This window comes from Felis catus, chromosome B1, assembly GCF_018350175.1.
Source record: "Felis catus isolate Fca126 chromosome B1, F.catus_Fca126_mat1.0, whole genome shotgun sequence".
In the NCBI taxonomy this organism is placed as follows: domain Eukaryota; kingdom Metazoa; phylum Chordata; class Mammalia; order Carnivora; family Felidae; genus Felis; species Felis catus.
In genome coordinates this window covers 104530765-104549006 of record NC_058371.1, presented here as the reverse complement: position 1 = coordinate 104549006, position 18242 = coordinate 104530765, and the positions used below count along the sequence as shown (strand labels likewise).

Here is an 18242-nt window from a genome sequence, read left to right as displayed (position 1 = left end):
GAGCTTAGTGTGTATCTTTTCTTCTAGGAATTTTATGGTTTCAGGTTTCACATTCAAGTCTCTAATCCATTTTGAAGTTATTTTTGTATGTCGTGTAAATGTGGTTCAGTTTCATTCTTTCACATATAGCTGTTTAGTTTTCCCCACACTATCGAATAGACTGTTTTTTCTCCATTGTATGTTCTTCTTTTGTCATACATTAATTGACCATATAAGCATGGGTTTGTTTCTGGGCTCTTTGTTCCATTGACTTATGTGTCTCTGTATTCCTGTGTTTACCATACCATTTTGATTACTATAGCTTTGTAGTATAGTTTGAGATCAGGAGGCATAATGCCTCCAGCTGTGTTCTTTCTCAAGATTGCTTTGGCTACTCAGGGTCTTTGTGGTTCCATACAAATTTTGGGATTATTTGTTCTATTTCTGTGAAGAATGTCATTGCTATTTTGATGAGCTTTGCATTGAATCTGTAGATTGCTTTGGGTAGTATGGGCATTTTAAGAATATTAATTCTTCTAATCCATGAGCATGGAATATCTTTCTATTTGTGTCATCTTTGATTTCTTTCAACAAATGTCTTGCAGCTTTCAGAGTACAGTCATACCTCTATTGTGCTTCACTTTATTACACCTTGCAGGTACTGCCTTTTTTTTTTTTTTTTACCAACTGAAGGTTTGTGCAACCCTATATCAAACACGTCTGTGGACACCATTTTTCTGATAGCATTTGCTCACTTTGTGTGGCTTAGTCACATTTTTTAAAATCTTGGAGTATTTCAGACTTCTTCATTATTATATTTGTGATGGTAATCTGTAATTACTGGCCTTGATATTACTATTGTAATTGTTTTGGGGCACCACAAACTGCACCCGTACGGGATAGCAAACTTAATTGGTTAATATATGTGTTTTAACTGCTTCACTGACTGGCTGTTCTCTCATGTCTCTCCCTCTCTTTGGGCTTCCCTATTCCCTGAGACATAACAACATTGAAATTAGGCCAATTAATAAACCTACATTGCCCTCTAAGTGTTCAAGTGAAAGGCAGCCTCATGTATCTCACTTTAAAGCAAAAGCTAGAAATGATTAAGTTTAGTGAGGAAGGCATTGCAAAAGTCGAGAGAGGCTGAAAGTGAGGCCTCTTGTGCCAAACAGCAAAGTTGTGAATACAAAGGAAAAGTTCTCAAAGGAAATTAAAAGTCCTACTCCAGTGAAAATACAAATGATAAGAAAGTGAAAAAGCCTTCTTGCTGAAATGGAAAAAGTTTTAGCAGTCTGGATAGAAGTCAAATCAGCCACAACATCCCCCTAAGTCAAAACCTAATCCAGAGGTAAGCCCTAACTATCTTCAATTCTATGAAGACTGAGAGAGGTGAGGAATCTGCAGAAGAGATGTTTGAAGCTAGTGGAGGTTGGTTCATGAGGTTTATGGAAAGAAGCCTTTTCTATAACAGAAAGTGCAAAATGAAGCAGCAAGTGCTGATGTAGAAGCTGCAGCAAGTTACCCAGAAGATCTAGCTAAGATAACTCGTGAAGATGGCTACGCTAAGCAACAGACTATCAGTGTAGACAAAACATCCTTCTATAGAAAGAAGATGCCACCTAGAACTTTCGTAGCTAGAAAAGAGAAGTCAAAGCCCAGCTTCAAAGCTTCAAAGGACAGGATATCTTGTTATGGGCTAATGTAGGTGGTGACTTTAAATTGAAGCCAGTACTTATTTACCATTTCAGAAATTCTAGGGCCCTTAAAAATTATGTTAAATCTACTCTGCCCATTCCCTCTAAATGGAACAACAAAGATGACAGCACATTGTTTACAACATGGTTTATCAAATCATCCTGCTAATGAGACTTACTATTCAGAAAAAAAAAATCCTCTCAAAATATTACTGTTCATTGACAATGCACTTGGTTACCCAAGAGCTCTGATGGAGATGTACAGTGAGATTAGTGTTGTTTTCATGCCTGTTAACACAACATCCATTCTGCAAGGAGTAATTTTCACTTTCAAGTCTTGCTATTTAAGAAATACATTTCAGAGGCACCTGGGTGGCTCAATCGTTTGAGCATCTGACTTTTGATTTTGGCTCAGGTCATGATCTCAGGGTGGTGAGATTGAGTCCTGCATCAGGCTTGTGCTGGGGATGGAGCTTGCTGAAGATTCTTTCTCTCCCTCTCTCTCTGTCCCTGCCCCCGCTTGGGCACTCCATCAAAAAAAACAAACAAACAAAAAAACATTTCATAAGGCTACAGCTTTCATAAGGCTATAGGCATAGGCATTGATTCCTCTGATGGATCTGGGCAAGGTAAATTAAAAATACTCTTGAAGACTAATGAATCTAGATGTTACTAAAAACATTCATGATTCATGGAAAGAGGTCAAAATATCAACATTAATAGGTTGGAAGAAGTACATGGATGACTTTGAGGGGTTTACAACTTTAGTAGAGGAGGTAACTGCAGATGTGGAAAAAGTAAGAGAACTAGAATTAGAAGTGGAGCTTGAAGATGTGAATTGCTGCAATCTCATAAAACTTCAGTGGATGAGAACATCTTACAGATGAGCAAAGAAAGTGGTTTCTTAAGATGGAATCTACTCTTGGAAGATGCTGTGAAGATTGTTGAAATGTCAACAAAGGATTTGGAATATTACATAAGCTTAGTTGATAAAGCAGCAGCAGAGTTTGAGAAGATTGAGTCCAATTTTGAAAGTTCTACTGTGGGTAAAATTCTGTCAAGCAGTATTGCATGCTACATAAAAATAGTTGGTGAAAGGAAGGCAATGTGGCAAGGTTTATGGTCTTATTTGAAGAAATTGTGAGTGTTACAGCTCTTTTAGAATTTGTCTAGCAGGGTTTCCAGTCCTTACTGGAAGACAACCCCACCCCACCACTGCCAAAAAAAAAAAAAAAGAATTGTACAACCACCCCAGCTTTATACAACCACTACCCTGATCAGTGAGCAGCCATCAACATTGAGGCAGGACCCTCCACCAATAGAATAATTACAACTTTCTGAAAGCTCAGATGATGGTTATCATTTTTAGCAATAAAATATTTTTAAATTAAGGTATGTACATCGTTTTTTAGTCCTAATGCTATTGCACATGTAATAGATGACACTATAGGGTGAACATAGCTTTTATATACACTGGGAAACTAAAAAGTTTATTTGACTGGTTTATTGCAGTATTAGCTTTATTGTGGTGGTCTAGAACTGAACCTGCAATATCTCAGAGGAATGCCTGTACAGGTCTTTCACCTCCTTTGTTAAATTTATTCCTAGGTATTTTATTTTTGTTGATGCAATTGTAAATGGTATTGTTTTCTTAATTTCTCTTTCTGATAGCTCATTATTAGTATATAGAAACAACTAATTTCTACATGTTAATTTTGTGACTTTACTAAATTCATTCTAAGAGTTTTTTGGTGGAGTCTTTAGGGTTTTCTATGTATAGTATCACGTCATTTGCAAATAGTGACAGTTTCACTTCCTTTCAACTTGGATGCCTTTTATTTCTTTTCTTACCTAATTGTAGTGGCTAGGACTTCTTGAATAACAATGACCAGAGTGGGTATTTTTGTCTTGTCCCTGATCTTAAAGGAAAAGCTGTCAGTTTTTCACTGTTGAGTATGTTATTCTATGTCATATATGGTCATTGTTATGTTGAGGTATGTTTCTTTTATATTTAACTTTGTTGAGAGTTTTTATCATAAATGATGTTGAATTTTTGTCAGATGCTGTTTCTGTATATATTAAGATCATAAGATTTTTGTTTTGTTAATGTAGCATAATGTTGATTAATTTACAGATATTGAACCACCCTTGGATCCCTGGAATAAATCTCACTTGATAATGGTGTATGATCCTTTCGTGTACTGTTGAATTTGGTTTGCTAGTATTTTGTTGAGGATTTTTGCATCTGTATTCATCAGAACTGTAGGCCTGTTATTTTCTTTCTTTGTGTGCTGTATCTTTGTCTGGTTTTGATATCAGGGTAATGTTGGCTCTGTAGAATGAGTTTGGAAGTGTTTCTTCTTTAATTTTTGACAAAGATAATTACCAACTCTTTAAATGATTAGTAGAATTCACCTGTTAAACTAATTCTGGGGTTTGAGGTTTATTGTTTTTTGTTTTGTTTTTTCTTTTCAAAGAACCAGCTTTTAGTTTCACTGGTCTTTTCTAAATTTTTTTTTTTTTGTCTGTCTTTTATTTATTTCTACTCTGATCTTTATTATATTTCCTTCTACTAAGTTTGGGTTTCATTCTTTTTCTAGAGTCTTTACATGTAAAGTTTATTTATTTGGACTTTTGTTTCTTTAGGTAGGCCTGTATTGCTGTGAATGTCTTTAGAACTGCTTTTGCTGCATACCCTAGATTTGGGAACGTTGTGTTTCCATTTTCATTTGTCTTAGGGTTTCCCCCCACTCCACATTTCTAAGCAATTCCCCCCCCCCTCTTTTTTAACTTTTTAAAAATGTTATTTATTTTTGAGAGAGACAGAGCACAAATGGGGCAGGTGCAGAGAGAGAGGGAGACACAGAATCTGAAGCAGGCTCCAGGCTCTGAGCTGTCAGCACAGGGCCTGACGCGGGGCTCTAACTCACAAACCATGAGATCATGACCTGAGCTGAAATCAAGAGTGGGCCACTTAACTGACTGAGCCACCCAGGTGCCCCATTCCCCTTGTTTTTTTATTCAAATGTGATTAACTTGCATATTGGTGTCAGGGGTACAATATAAGAATTCAACAATTCAGTACATTTCTCAGTGCTCAAGATAAATATACTCTTAATCCCCTTTATCTATTTCACCCATCCCTGACCCATTGACCTTGTAGCAACCATCAGTTTGTTCTCTGTATTTAAGAGTCTATTTTTTATTTTGGCTCTTTTTTTCCTTGTTTGTTTTGTTTCTTAAACTCCATACATGAGTGGAATCATATGGTATTTGTTGTTCTCTCCCTGACTTATTTCACTTAGCATTATTGCCCTTTAAGTCCATCCATGTTGTTGCAAACGGCAAGATATCACTTAAATTTTTTTCTTTGATTCCTCCCTGGACCCATTGGTTGCTTGTAGTCAACATTTTAAAATGAAGTAGGATAAGGATTAACTACAATTAGAATAATTTTTTCTATTTTGTTAAAATAAGAGTTAAACTATTACACTGAATAATGTATAGAGAAGTCACACAAAATATTTTTTCTATAGTTTAGATCTAGTGTAATTTAAACATTTTGCTAATCTGGAAAACATTCCAGTTACATTGAAAAGAATCACATCACTAACCTTATAAGCAGATTATGGAAGCTATTTTCTTTTGGCTGAATATTTTAGAATTTTATCTGATGATGTAACTAAAATTAAGTAGTTATGACATATGGTATGGTTTTAAATTCTCTGAAAACAAAGTTATAATCTTTAATAGCTCACATTTATTGTGTTCTTACTGTGTGTTGGTACTTAACCTGAACACTGTATGTTCTCTCTTATCTAATTCCTCCAACAATCCTAAGAGGTAAATACTGTTTTTATCTTCATTTAACTGATGAGAAAATTGAGTTTCAGAAAATATTTTATTCAAGTCAGCCCAAGAGCTGGTAAGCAGTAAATCCAAAATTAATACCCAGGTAGCCCGCCTTCAGATGTTATATTATTAAGCAAAGTGCTGTGACACATCCCCAGGTTGTGCTGTCATGGTCTTCATCTTGGCCGATGAATGAATGAATTCCAACACCATGTATTTTATGGTATGATTTGATACGTATGATATGCAAGAAAATTATTAAACATTTTCATGTGCTTTGTAAAACACCTAATTATTATAGATAAATGGATTCTATTAGTTTTCTTTAAGAAAAAGCAACTGTCAAAGGGAAATTCTGAAATGACCTTTAGTTATTGAGTAATTGAAAATATAGGAACTCATTAAAATCATTTGTTTTTATTAATCTTTGTTTCTAGTTGGGAGAAATAAGTGCTCGTTAATGGGTTTTCTAAGTTCTGTTATTTGAGAAAATGACTGAAAGGTAAAGGGAAACTTGGAGATCTTATCTGTTTCTTGTAATAGTAATTATAGCAACAAATAACAGCTGGCATTTGTGCCAGTTATGTACTGGGCACTCCTCTAAATACTTTATGTATTATTACATATTATTTAATCCTTACAAGAACAACAATGAGGCAGGCAAAATTATCCTCAGTGTACATTTTTCAGATTTTTTTAGAATGATTTTAAGTACTGGATTGATTTATTGAAACAGTTACAGTGGTTTTTATTTGTTCTTGTCTTTTAGTAACAACTATCAAATGCATAATTGCAGCAAATATATTCATATTACTCCTTAATTGATGCTTTTTACTGTGCTGTCTCCGTTACCACACAGCTGGCCCTTTTTTCATTCAATATACAGTGACCAGAGGCCTCCTCATTTTTTTTTCTTGCTGTTACATACTGACCCTTATTTGATACACCCTACCTTTCAACTCCAATTTTTTTCCTTGCTAAAGTTCAGTTTGTTCCAAGTATTATAATCACTTCCTTTTTCATGTCACTGCCAAGTTCTCCATTCAGTGTCGCATGTTTCCTGCTCGTATAAAATCCTTAACTGAGGAATTAGTTTTTTCTTATTCTGTGTCTGTCAGTTTTTGCATGTGAATCAACAGGAATGTCTTCTAAACCCATCTTATATATATTCACTACATGTATGTAGCAGTTTAATAGTTGCTGTTAGTTTTAGGGGTTGTATATGTCTGTGCACAAGAGATTAAAAGAAGTTATTAGCCTTCTACAATTAAAAAAATATTGAAATCTGTCTTTTAGTAAGAAAAATTTTATTGTATTTCTTTCTTCACTGTTTTTTTTCTTACAATTTTTTAGGTTTTATGGCAATTGGATATATTCCGAAGAAGCTTACGGGTTCTAACTGGACATGTTTGTCAGGGAGATGCCTGTATATTTTGTGCATTGAAGGTAACCTTTTAAAATTTAATTTTATTTGATAGCTTGTTTGGTTTAGTTGACAGATTTGGTTAGTTTATTTGAAATTAAAGTTCATTGTCAAGATGACTTAGAGCTTTGAAGGTGAATTCTTAAAATATGATTTATTCAGCTTTATGGTCCCCCCCCCTTTTATGGAAGAACAGTGAAAATTAATATTCTAAATAGTATAAAATATTAGGAATGTTATATTTTTCACTATTTTGAAACAATTCTTTATTCATTTTATAAAACGTTTGAGCTGCTACTGAATTTTGTGCACCTCTAGTTACTGAGGATACAGCAATGAACAATCTGATAAAGCGTCTGACCTCATGGAGCTTATATATTCTTGTAGGGCAGGGGAAAATAAGTAAGCAAAATATAAAGTATGTTAGGTGGTAATAATTAAAAAAGGAGGGGAAGTAAATCAGGGAAAGAGAATAGAGAGTGTTAAGTAGCCAGGAAAGCCTCACTGAGAAAGTTTAAACTATAACCTGGAAGAGGTGACGGAATGGAATATTCCAGGCAAGTAGGGAAACAGTAACTGGAAAGGCCCTAAAGTGAGTATGTGTGACACATTCAAGGTAATCTGGGTGGCGGAAGCTTTCTGAACAAGGGGGGGAATGATAGGAGGGGAGCTCAGAAGTAAGGTGAATTTTCGTGGCTTTGAAACATATCTGCAGATTCTTCTGCACTCTTCCTATCAAAAGGTGGAGTCTAATTCTTTGAATATGGGCTGGCCTTAAGGATTCATCCCCATCAAATAGAATGCAGCAGAAATGATGCTGCAGACATTTGAGATTAGATTAGATTAGATTAGAAAAGCTGGTAAAGTTTCTATCTGGCTCTGTCTGTTGGGGTGTCATTCTTGGGAGTGAGCCCACATGCTGCCTGAAGGCCAAGCTGGCCACAGCTGTATCAGAAGTCCCAAGCTGATTGGTAGTGCCAATGGCCACCATCAACTGCTCTATGTAATGAGCAACCTTCAGATGATTCTGGGTTCCAGCATTCAAACTGTTCTAGATAACTCCCAGTGGAGCAGAATCGAGCTGTTCTCACCCAAATTGATGATTTGTGATCAAAATAAATGTTATTTGTAGTATCTACGTTTTGTGGTGGTTTGCTACGGAGCAATAAATAACTGGAACAGGAGTCCATATTGTGTACGTCCTTCTAGACCTTTGTGAGAACCTTGGCTTTCCTCTTGAGCGATTTAGGAAGTCTCAGGATTGTTTTGAGTGGAAGAGTGATATAATCTGTTTTAATTAGATGTAATATTTCAACTGGATCTGTTTGGCTACTTGGATGAGAATAGATGGAAGAGAGACAAAGACAGAAACAGGGAATCATGTATATAGTAGCATTTCATTTATGTCATTGAGATTTTTACCTAAAAATTACTAAGATTATTATTAAGATTTTATTAACGTGTTTCAGAGGTAAACATTTCATTCTTTTACATTCTTGAATATTTTTACACACACATACATACAAGAAAATAAAAAGCGATTTTTATGCTTTATTTTGATTTATATTCCTGAATATAAATCACCAAAGAAGGCAATTTTACACTCTCTTTTTTAGAACATGGCAAAATAGGGTTATTGTTAGGGGATGAAGAATTACCTTAGATCAAATTACAATACCGCATTTTATTTACACCACAGTAAATTTTGGATATTTTGTCCAGTTGTAAACACTAGTATAGTTAAAATGTCTAGCCTAAATCTTTCATAGCCTTACATAATCACTTACCTGCCTCCAAAACTTACTCCCTGTCTCACATACTGCACTTTAGCCAAACTGGCTACCTCCTTCCAATTTCTCAGAGCTGGCTTCCATCTGAGTGTTTTCATTGTTACTCCTTTTGTCTAGAATGCTTTTCTTCTAGATGTTTTTGTAGCTTACACTCTTCTTTTTAAATCTTTTTTTAAATGTTTTTATTTATTTTTGAGAGAGAGCATGAATGGGGGAGGGACAGAGGATCTGAAGCAGGCTCCACGCTGACAGCAGCGAGCCTGTGTGGAGCTCGAACTCATGAACCGTGAGATCACGACCCGAGCCAAAGTCGGATGCTCAACTGACTGAGCCACCCAGACGCCCCCTGTCTTATTTCTTTTATGCCAGTCCTCAAATGAGGACATCAGTGAGGCCCTCCCTGACTACCCTAGGTAATAATTAACCTCCCTTTTCTCAGCATCCCTATTTCGATTATAATACTTTATTTTTCTCTCTTCTATTTTATGTCTTTATTTTTCTCTGTTGTGTCTATCACATTCTGACATATAATTAGTTACTTGCCTTCCCCTTACTGCAACCTGAATGTGTACTCCACGAAGGCAGTGTTTTTGTCTGTTTTCTAGTGAAGATGCCTCACATATACTAGGCAGTCAAAAAACAGATGACAAATAAATGACACTCTTGTGTAGGATTAATATCTTAAACATTACCTTGAAAAGTTTATTACCTACATAAGAAATGATATCTAAAATATTTTTGCTTTTTCATATTTGTAATTATACCTAAAAATTATAGTTCTAGATATCTAATATCATTTAGCATCTTTATTTTTCAATTTCTTATTTATTTATAAATTAGATTTTTCTTAACAGAAGTGGAACAGGTTTTTGAAATATCTTCCTAGCCTATCAGATGTTGATCTGGAAAAAAAAATTAATTTTGAGGTGACATACCCCTTGAGCTAATTATTTAAGAACTTAATATGACCAATTCTTATTTGGTGGGGTTGTCACTGAAAACCTTTTTCCCCCCACTTTCTCTCATCTAAAGTGATTGTCATAAAATTGGAACTTATTAAATAGTTTTTCTTCCTTAAATTCGATAAGGAAAATGGAAAACCAGATTAATACCTAAATCATGTTTTTGTGAGTGTTTCCACCATTTTTTAGGCTTAGCTTAGAAATAATGCTTCAAGTGAGGAAAACTGATAATTTGAAAATTAAGACATTTTTCAAAAAATTAAAAGTCATCATCTTTTGTCTGACCTCATACAAATTGTACAGTGTCAGTTTTTTTTTTTTTTTAATTTCTTTTTCAACGTTTATTTATTTTTGGGACAGAGAGAGACAGAGCATGAACGGGGGAGGGGCAGAGAGAGAGGGAGACACAGAATCTGAAACAGGCTCCAGGCTCTGAGCCATCAGCCCAGAGCCCGACGCGGGGCTCGAACTCCCGGACCGCGAGATCGTGACCTGGCCGAAGTCGGACGCTTAACCGACTGCGCCACCCAGGCGCCCCAGTGTCAGTTTTTAAAGACAATTTTAATTAGTGGGAAGTTGTCATCCCATTGAACTTACGTAATTTTTCTTTTTAAACCAGCATTTGTCATTTTCTGAGGTTTATTTTGGTTAACATAATTTTAATTCCTATAGCATACTTTTAGATTTATAGCAACTTAGAACTTTTCCTTAAACAACTTGGATCAGAATTAGCTGGGGAACAGTTTAAAAATTGCCCTGACTTCTGACTTCAGCATACTCAATCAGAATCTCTGAGGATGGGAACTGAGAACTCATTTAGTTCTGTGCACACTGACACTTAATTTAGAGACTGGGGCAACCATTTCTATACATTGTTGAAAGAAATAAATTTTGTATGGAATTTTAGAGCAAAAGACTATATCCATTTCTAGGTATAGTGTGAGTTTCACTCTGTTACAGTGAAATTACTGAAGTGTTTCTTTAGTTGTTGGCTTTAAGCTTACTGATGTACTTGTTGATCCCCAGACAATATTTGCACAGTTTCAACATAGTCGAGAAAAAGCACTTCCTTCGGATAATATAAGACACGCTCTAGCAGAAAGCTTCAAAGATGAGCAGCGATTTCAGCTGGGCCTTATGGATGATGCTGCAGAGTGCTTTGTAAGTATTTTTGATAATCCCTCAATCAGGATACTAGCTTGTTTTCCTTAAGTGATGTGAATTTTGAGAGGAATGAAACATAAATTTCTAACAATAGAAAGGAATCCATACTGCTCAGTGCATCCTTGTCTTACCCACCCTTCAAAACTCTGTGTGTTTCATGACTTTTGGTTTTGATTTGACATTTATATGTTATTATCATTTTTTTAATGAGTATCTTTACTATTTTCTCAGACAGGTGGAAAGCTCTTTGACTAATGCACTGCTTAACACACTTTCCATGTTGATTAAAATGTGTCCGAAACAGCATACACAGTCCTAAAATATACTTTTCATAATTCTCATGTTCATAATAGATCCATTATTTAAAATATAAATATATTTTGTACAATACCAAATTTTATAGTTTATTTTCACTTAAGTGAAATGTCCTAGTACATGGTTTGATAATTCATAGAATATCTAGAAATTTAGGCTTAAATAATTGAATGGTTTTAAATTTCCTGGGGCAGAGGAGGCAGATGTTTAGCTAATTAAAAGAATCCATTGGAGGTGTCTGGATGGCTCAGTTGGTTAAACATCCGACTTCAGCTCAGGTCATGATCTCGCGATTTGTGGGTTCGAGCCCCAAGTCAGACTCTGCTGACAGCTCAGAGCCAGGAGCCTGCTTCAGATTCTTTGTCTCCCTTTCTCTCTGCCCCTCCCCTGCTCGTGCTTTGTCTCCCTCTGTCTCTCAATATTAACATTAAATAAAATAAAGAATCCATTCAATAGACTTTTGCTAAAAAGGATTGTTAAAGAAATAAATATTCCTTATTGATCTGTATTACAAATTTGAAATTTAATATGAAATTTGTTTGCAGAGCAGATTTCTTGCATTAGGATGTTAGTGTAGGTATTGCAAGCCTTTGTCATTGCTATTTGAATGTGAGTTATACAGACTATTAAAATATCCCAAGTAGGATTTTTAAAAGATCAACTGTTTTTTTCAATGTGAGAATGCTGCAAATATGGGAAACTTATGTTTTCTATTAAATTCTATATGTCAGCCACCATGAATTGATTTTTTAAAGGGTATTAAAGATATTTATTAAATTAATGTTTCTTTTATTTAATTTTTTAAAAAAGCTAATACTACAAAAGGTGAATAATTGAACGGTATTTGAAGGGTTGATTAAAGAGGAAAGCTGAAAAGCTGACAATATATATGGTGCTGTTAAATTTAACACTTTGGAAAATCCTAAAAAGATTTTTAAATTTATAAAGTTAAAAATAGTTGTATTATGAAGTATCTTCTGTAAGATTCACAAGTCATTTGTCTTTTAATTTTTAAATTAGGAAAATATATTGGAGAGGATTCATTTTCATATAGTGCCAAGCAGAGATGCAGACATGTGTACCTCTAAATCTTGTATCACTCACCAGAAGTTTGCCATGACTCTGTATGAACAGGTGAGATGGCTTAACCACTTTATTAGATATTGTATTTGTTATATTTATTTACATTCATTTGTACTTTGGCATAATATATAACATATAAATATATGTAATATATGTATTACATTTATGTTTTATGATTGATAAATTAAACATGTTTTTACCTGTAGTGTGTGTGTCGTAGCTGTGGAGCATCATCAGATCCTCTACCTTTTACAGAATTTGTGCGGTACATTTCTACAACAGCCCTATGGTAAGAACCTTACCAGAGATGTTAATAATACATTTAAGCACATTGAGCATTTATTTTATAAAACCATAACATATGTGAATATCTACTCTCTGTCTTAAACTTAAAAAATATGCTGCCATCAGAAGTACTAAGTGACGTCTGTCTCAGTTGGATGTTTCTGTTTTAGCCTAAAATGTATACTTAATGAAATGTACCAAATATTAGTCAAAATTTGTATCTATTTATATTTATACCAAGTTTTTGGAATTGTGAAGCAGAGTTTAAAATGACAAGCTCAATGGTAAATGGAGCTGCACATTATTTCTTCATTTTTGCTAAGGTGCTATCTTTGTAGTGACCCATCAGCTCCATATCCCATCATGGTGATGGAAACTAGGGTAAGCAGAAAGGGGGGGTGGGGGGATGGTGACATTAATTCTTCATTAGATTTATTGAGTTTAAAGCCTCAACATTAACCTGAAATAAAAATTTGCCTATGCTTGGCTGTCCCCTCCCTCCCTGTGCATGAAACATTACTAATTAGGGATCCATATGATCCCTAGACTTTACCTAAGAATTGTTTGAACATTTTCTAACAGGTATTTGAGAATATAAATATTTGATATATGGTAAACATTGAATAAATGTTTACAGGTATTTTAATACAAAAAAATAAAGCATGGATCAATAATTATTAATCAGAATAAATCAGTTCAACAGTTAGTTACTAAATGCTATTGGGGCGCCTGGGTGGCTCAGTCGGTTGAGCATACAACTTTGGCTCAGATCATGATCTCCCAGTTCGTGAGTTCGAGCCCTGTGTCGGGCTCTGTGCTGACAGCTCAGAGCCTGAAGCCTGCTTCAGATTCTATGTCTCCCTCCTTCTCTGCCCCTCCCCTACTCACACTGTGTCTCTCTTTCAAAAATAAATAAACATTAAAAAATTTTTTAAGGGGCACCTGGGTGGCTCAGTTGGTTAAGCGTCCAAATTCGGCTCAGGTCATGATCTCATAGTCTGTGAGTTCAAGCCCCGCATCAGGGTCTGTGCTGACAGCTCGGAGCCTGGAGCCTGTTTCAAATTCTGTGTCTCCCTTTCTCTCTGACCCTCCCCTGTTCATGCTCTCTCTCTGTCTCAAAAATAAATAAACGTTAAAAAAAAATTTTTTTTAATGCTATCAATATTTTAATCATTGTACAAAGTGAATATCAGGTGCTTATCTGTTTCATTATAATATTAAACTACCTGGGCTTTTTTTGATATAACACAATATTACTTAAAGACTATTGAATAATATCAATTTGGTTATTTTAGTGTGTTTAGTATCTTTCTTAGTATATAGAGTTGGGGATATTGGTTTAAGGAAACATTCCCTAAACTTCAGTCAATTATAGGTTCATTTTTTTCACTTTGTATGAAAAGTAGGATGGTGTCTGAACAAGGATAGGCCACAAATTAAAAACTATAAAACTTTAAGTCTATTTTGAAACTCTTATATAATGACAGTGCTCTGAGGCAGTATCTTATGTAACAGAGTTAGAGCTCCATCAGTCTCTGTGGTCTACACCACAAATTGCAAGAAACCAGACTTTAAATGGTAATTATGGTTGGCCCTCCGGTAACACAGGTTTGAACTGCACAGGTCCACTTAGATGGAGATTTTTCAATAAATTACGTGCAGTACTGTAAATGTATTACATCTTCCTTATGATTTTCTTAATAACATTTACTTTTTTCTAGCTTTTTTGTAAGAATACAGTATATACTACATATAACATAAAATATGTGTTAATCAACTGTTACTGGTAAGGCTTCCGGCCAACAGTAGGCTATTAGTAGTTAAGTTGGGAGCAGGTCAGAAGTTAGTATGCGGATTTTGGACTGCATGAAGGTTAGTGCCCCTTACCTCCATGTTATTTAAGGTTTAACTGTAGTCACTTTCTTTTCATTGGTAATAAGTATTGAATACCAGTTACTGAATTCCAGGCTTAACAAAAATTGTCATTTTAAATGTTAACAAAAACACTATTTTAAATGTACAATTTGAATGAGGTTGTCAGATTTAGTGCATTTTAATACATTTATGAAGTGCTTATGGGTGCTCTTAGTTGTTACTGAATATTGTACATTATTTAAATCATGAAACTGTAAAGTATATCCAACTCTAGGACAGTTCACATTACTAAGCGGAACGAGAACATCTAGAATGGAAACTAGTAAGGATATTTGAGGTTACATTACATTTCTTTTTGGAAATATTTAAATGGCTGTTTAAAGATACTTAATATTTTGGTATATAAAAATTAGATTCTAAGAGAGACTACACAAAAAGTGGCATAGATATCCTGCCTAGGTTCTAATGAAATGGTCAGCACTCATAAGGCACAAACCTGACCTAACTAGTTTTGGTTTTGACTTCTGCATTAATCAGCAAAGGGCCCTTCTATTAGCTGAAAATGATAACTTCGTTTCTGAGAATTTGAGGCCAGAGAGGGAGCCTTTCCCACAATTTGTTGTTCTTGTTAGGTCAAAGTTTAAACTCAAGTCCCTACTTGTTAAACAATAATGTAAAAGAAACATTTGACTTAAAACTTGGAGCATCTTATTATCTTGTTCATGTAGTTCCAGACCATGGTAATAAATGTTTTTCATCATGCACCTGCCAAATTCCATAATTTTTCACTTTATGGAAATATACTTTATGGTTAATTTTTCAGACAAAACCTGTCTTAAACAGAAAAAATGATCATACCCATATTGAGAACTTAATTTCTTTTCATGCATAGTTTGTTAGATCTTTTTAAAGTTCATAGGACACATTTGGGACTGCTTCTTTCTTTTGTAGCAATGAAGTGGAAAGAATGATGGAAAGGCATGAACGTTTTAAGCCTGAAATGTTTGCAGAGTTGCTACAAGCAGCAAATACAACTGATGACTATAGGAAATGTCCTGTAAGTATAATTTGGAGAAAACTAGTATGCTTATATGTTTGCAAACTTGAAAATAAACATTCAGAAATTACCATGTAAATAGTAATTCTACATGGAATTAATTTTAAGAGTTAATTTTTCAGGGGCACCTAGGTGGCTCAGTTGGTTAAGCGCCTGACTCTTGATTTTGGCTCAGGTCATTATCTCATTGTTGTGGGATCAAGCCGCACATTGGGCTCTGTGCTGATGGAGTGGAGCCTGATGGGGACTCTCTCTCCCTTCACTCTTTGCCCCTCTCCACCCCCTCCCCAAAATAAATAAATAAACGTTTTTTAAAATGTTATTTTTTCAGTGTTATTTTAGACAACTCTTTATACCATGTGAGCTATTTATTTAAGCACGATTAAAAACTCTTTGTGAAGGATTTAGTGTATGCTGATTAATTTTTTTAAGTTCTGACATCTGTCATTTGACTAAAGAGAAAGTTAGTTTCTTTTTTTCCCTGTGCCTGGGTGGCTCAGTCAGTTAAGTGTCCGACTTCGGCTCAGGTCATGATCTCGCAGTTTGTGGGTTTGAGCCCTGCGTCAGGCTCTGTGCTGACAACTCAGAGCCTGGAGCCTGCTTCGGATTCTGTGTCTCGCTGTCTCTGCCCCTCCCACTGTTCATGCTCTGTCTCTGTCTCTCAAAGATAAACATTAAAAAAAAAAAATTAAACATTACAAGTGGCATCATTCTTTTTTCTAATGTAATATTACTTCAAGTGTTTTAGGGCTCATTCTTTTAGATTGATTTCTTGTTTTAAAATTACAAAGATACCAAAGTACTTTGATTTAAAATAAACTTCCTGTTTAATCAATAATTAAGACAAATAGTTTGATAAAAGTCCATTTTAGTATGCTGAAAAAATAGATTTCTGATGTATGTAAAGATTGTTAATGTATAGTACAAACTGTCAGGCATCACCTATGGTATATATGTTTCAGTAATTTCAAAATTTGCCTTTTGTGTTTTTCCTTAGAGTAACTGTGGCCAAAAAATAAAAATTCGCCGTGTTTTAATGAATTGCCCAGAAATTGTTACAATTGGTTTAGTCTGGGATTCTGAGCATTCTGACTTGACTGAAGATGTTGTTCGGAATCTAGCAACACATCTTTATCTTCCTGGGGTATCTCACCTGTTTTCATTCACTTCCTTTTTGTTTTTAAATTCTTTTAAAACATACTCATATATTATAATATACTTTGTTTTTCAGAATTAAATTATCTTTCTAAAGGAAAGATGTAGTGCTGATAAAGTTCATCAAATCAGGCTAAGTGGAATGCCTTTCTTGCGTAGACTAGGAACGGCTTTTAGTTATAAACAATCTTGTGTTCTAATTCGATATCACCCTACAATGGTGATATTGATGGTAAATATATGTGTGTGTAGGGTAATGACCAATATAAATATTAACCTAGAAAGGTTTAAGATACAAAATTCATCTATAGCACTGATCTCTTAATATGCATATTAACATCTTAATATATTTTGAATTGGTTTATATCACCATTAATCTTTTAGATAATTATCTTTTATAAATATGTTAATGTTTGTTCAAATAGGTGATTCAGTAAAAAATTATTAGGAATTGTGTAATTTATCCCCCATTTCCAGTTTATGTATATAAAGTGTCAGTTCTGTGTTATTGGAGACAATGTGTTACTGAACTAAATTGTAGTGATTTTATTGGACTAATAATATTAATAGTTATAGTTAATAGTAATTAATAGTTAATAGTAATTCTGTTTAGTACAATGTCAGTGTACCTTCTGTACTAATATAATAGTGAATTGGGGAAGCTTATATAAGAAGTATTTTTCATAGATAGTCTAATATATGACTCACCAAATTATTATTCCTCATTTTTAAAAAGATACAGTATTAAATTACATGTTATTATTTTTTTAAACAGCTTTTTTATAGGGTTACTGATGAAAATGCCAAAAATAGTGAACTTCACCTCGTTGGTATGATCTGCTACACCAGCCGACATTATTGTGCCTTTGCTTTTCATACCAAGAGTTCCAAGTGGGTATTTTTTGATGATGCAACCGTGAAAGAGGTAAGTGATATTTTCACTAACTGGGATAATTGTTGTGATTTTTAGTTTTTAGGAATAAATGAAGATAATGATATATACAATGTATATCACATAATATAATTATGTGAAGTAATGATTGTATGTAAACACTTATTACAAAATTATTATTATATAAAATAATAAATGACCTTTATAATAGCATTGTTAACTTCATACTTTTGTTAATTTTTGAAACCTGGTTTATTTTAAAGCCACCTTTTAAACCAGTCTATTTCCAGAATAATAAAAATGTGACTAATAAATGTTAGAATGCAAATACACAACTGTCAGTGATCCATATGTATTCCCTTTTGTCTGATGCATAGTTGCTCTGTGTATTTCTTTGTGAATGATTCACAATTGCTTTGTATAATTAGTGATGAAAATTTGCTTGTTTTTTTTTTTTTTAATTTTTTTAAAACGTTTTTATTTATTTTTGAGACAGAGAGAGACAGAGCATGAACGGGGGAGGGTCACAGAGAGAGGGAGGCACAGAATCTGAAACAGGCTCCAGGCTCTGAGCCATCAGCCCAGAGCCCGATGCGGGGCTCGAACTCACGGACCGCGAGATCGTGACCTGGCTGAAGTCGGACGCTTAACCGACTGCACCACCCAGGCGCCCCAAAATTTGCTTGTTTTTTTAATTATTAGGACTCCCTTTT

General features: G+C 34.5%; 1 protein-coding gene and 1 non-coding gene across 3 annotated transcripts in view; both read left to right on the top strand.

The window, feature by feature from the left end:
• Positions 1-18242, top strand: part of USP53 (ubiquitin specific peptidase 53) — a 65743-nt gene that overhangs the window by 19713 nt on the left and 27788 nt on the right. The window contains exons 3-9 of one of the 2 annotated variants that reach the window (XM_011281669.4): positions 6882-6974; positions 10730-10864; positions 12203-12316; positions 12472-12554; positions 15377-15482; positions 16480-16626; positions 17413-17562. In XM_011281669.4, coding sequence (XP_011279971.1) covers positions 6882-6974; positions 10730-10864; positions 12203-12316; positions 12472-12554; positions 15377-15482; positions 16480-16626; positions 17413-17562 — 828 coding nt within the window. The remainder of the gene's footprint in view (positions 1-6881; positions 6975-10729; positions 10865-12202; positions 12317-12471; positions 12555-15376; positions 15483-16479; positions 16627-17412; positions 17563-18242) is intronic. The other variant, XM_011281670.4, reaches the window with a different exon arrangement.
• On the top strand, positions 2819-2883 carry LOC111560341. Its single transcript, XR_002742086.1, has one exon. It is a non-coding gene; the product is annotated as a U7 small nuclear RNA (small nuclear RNA).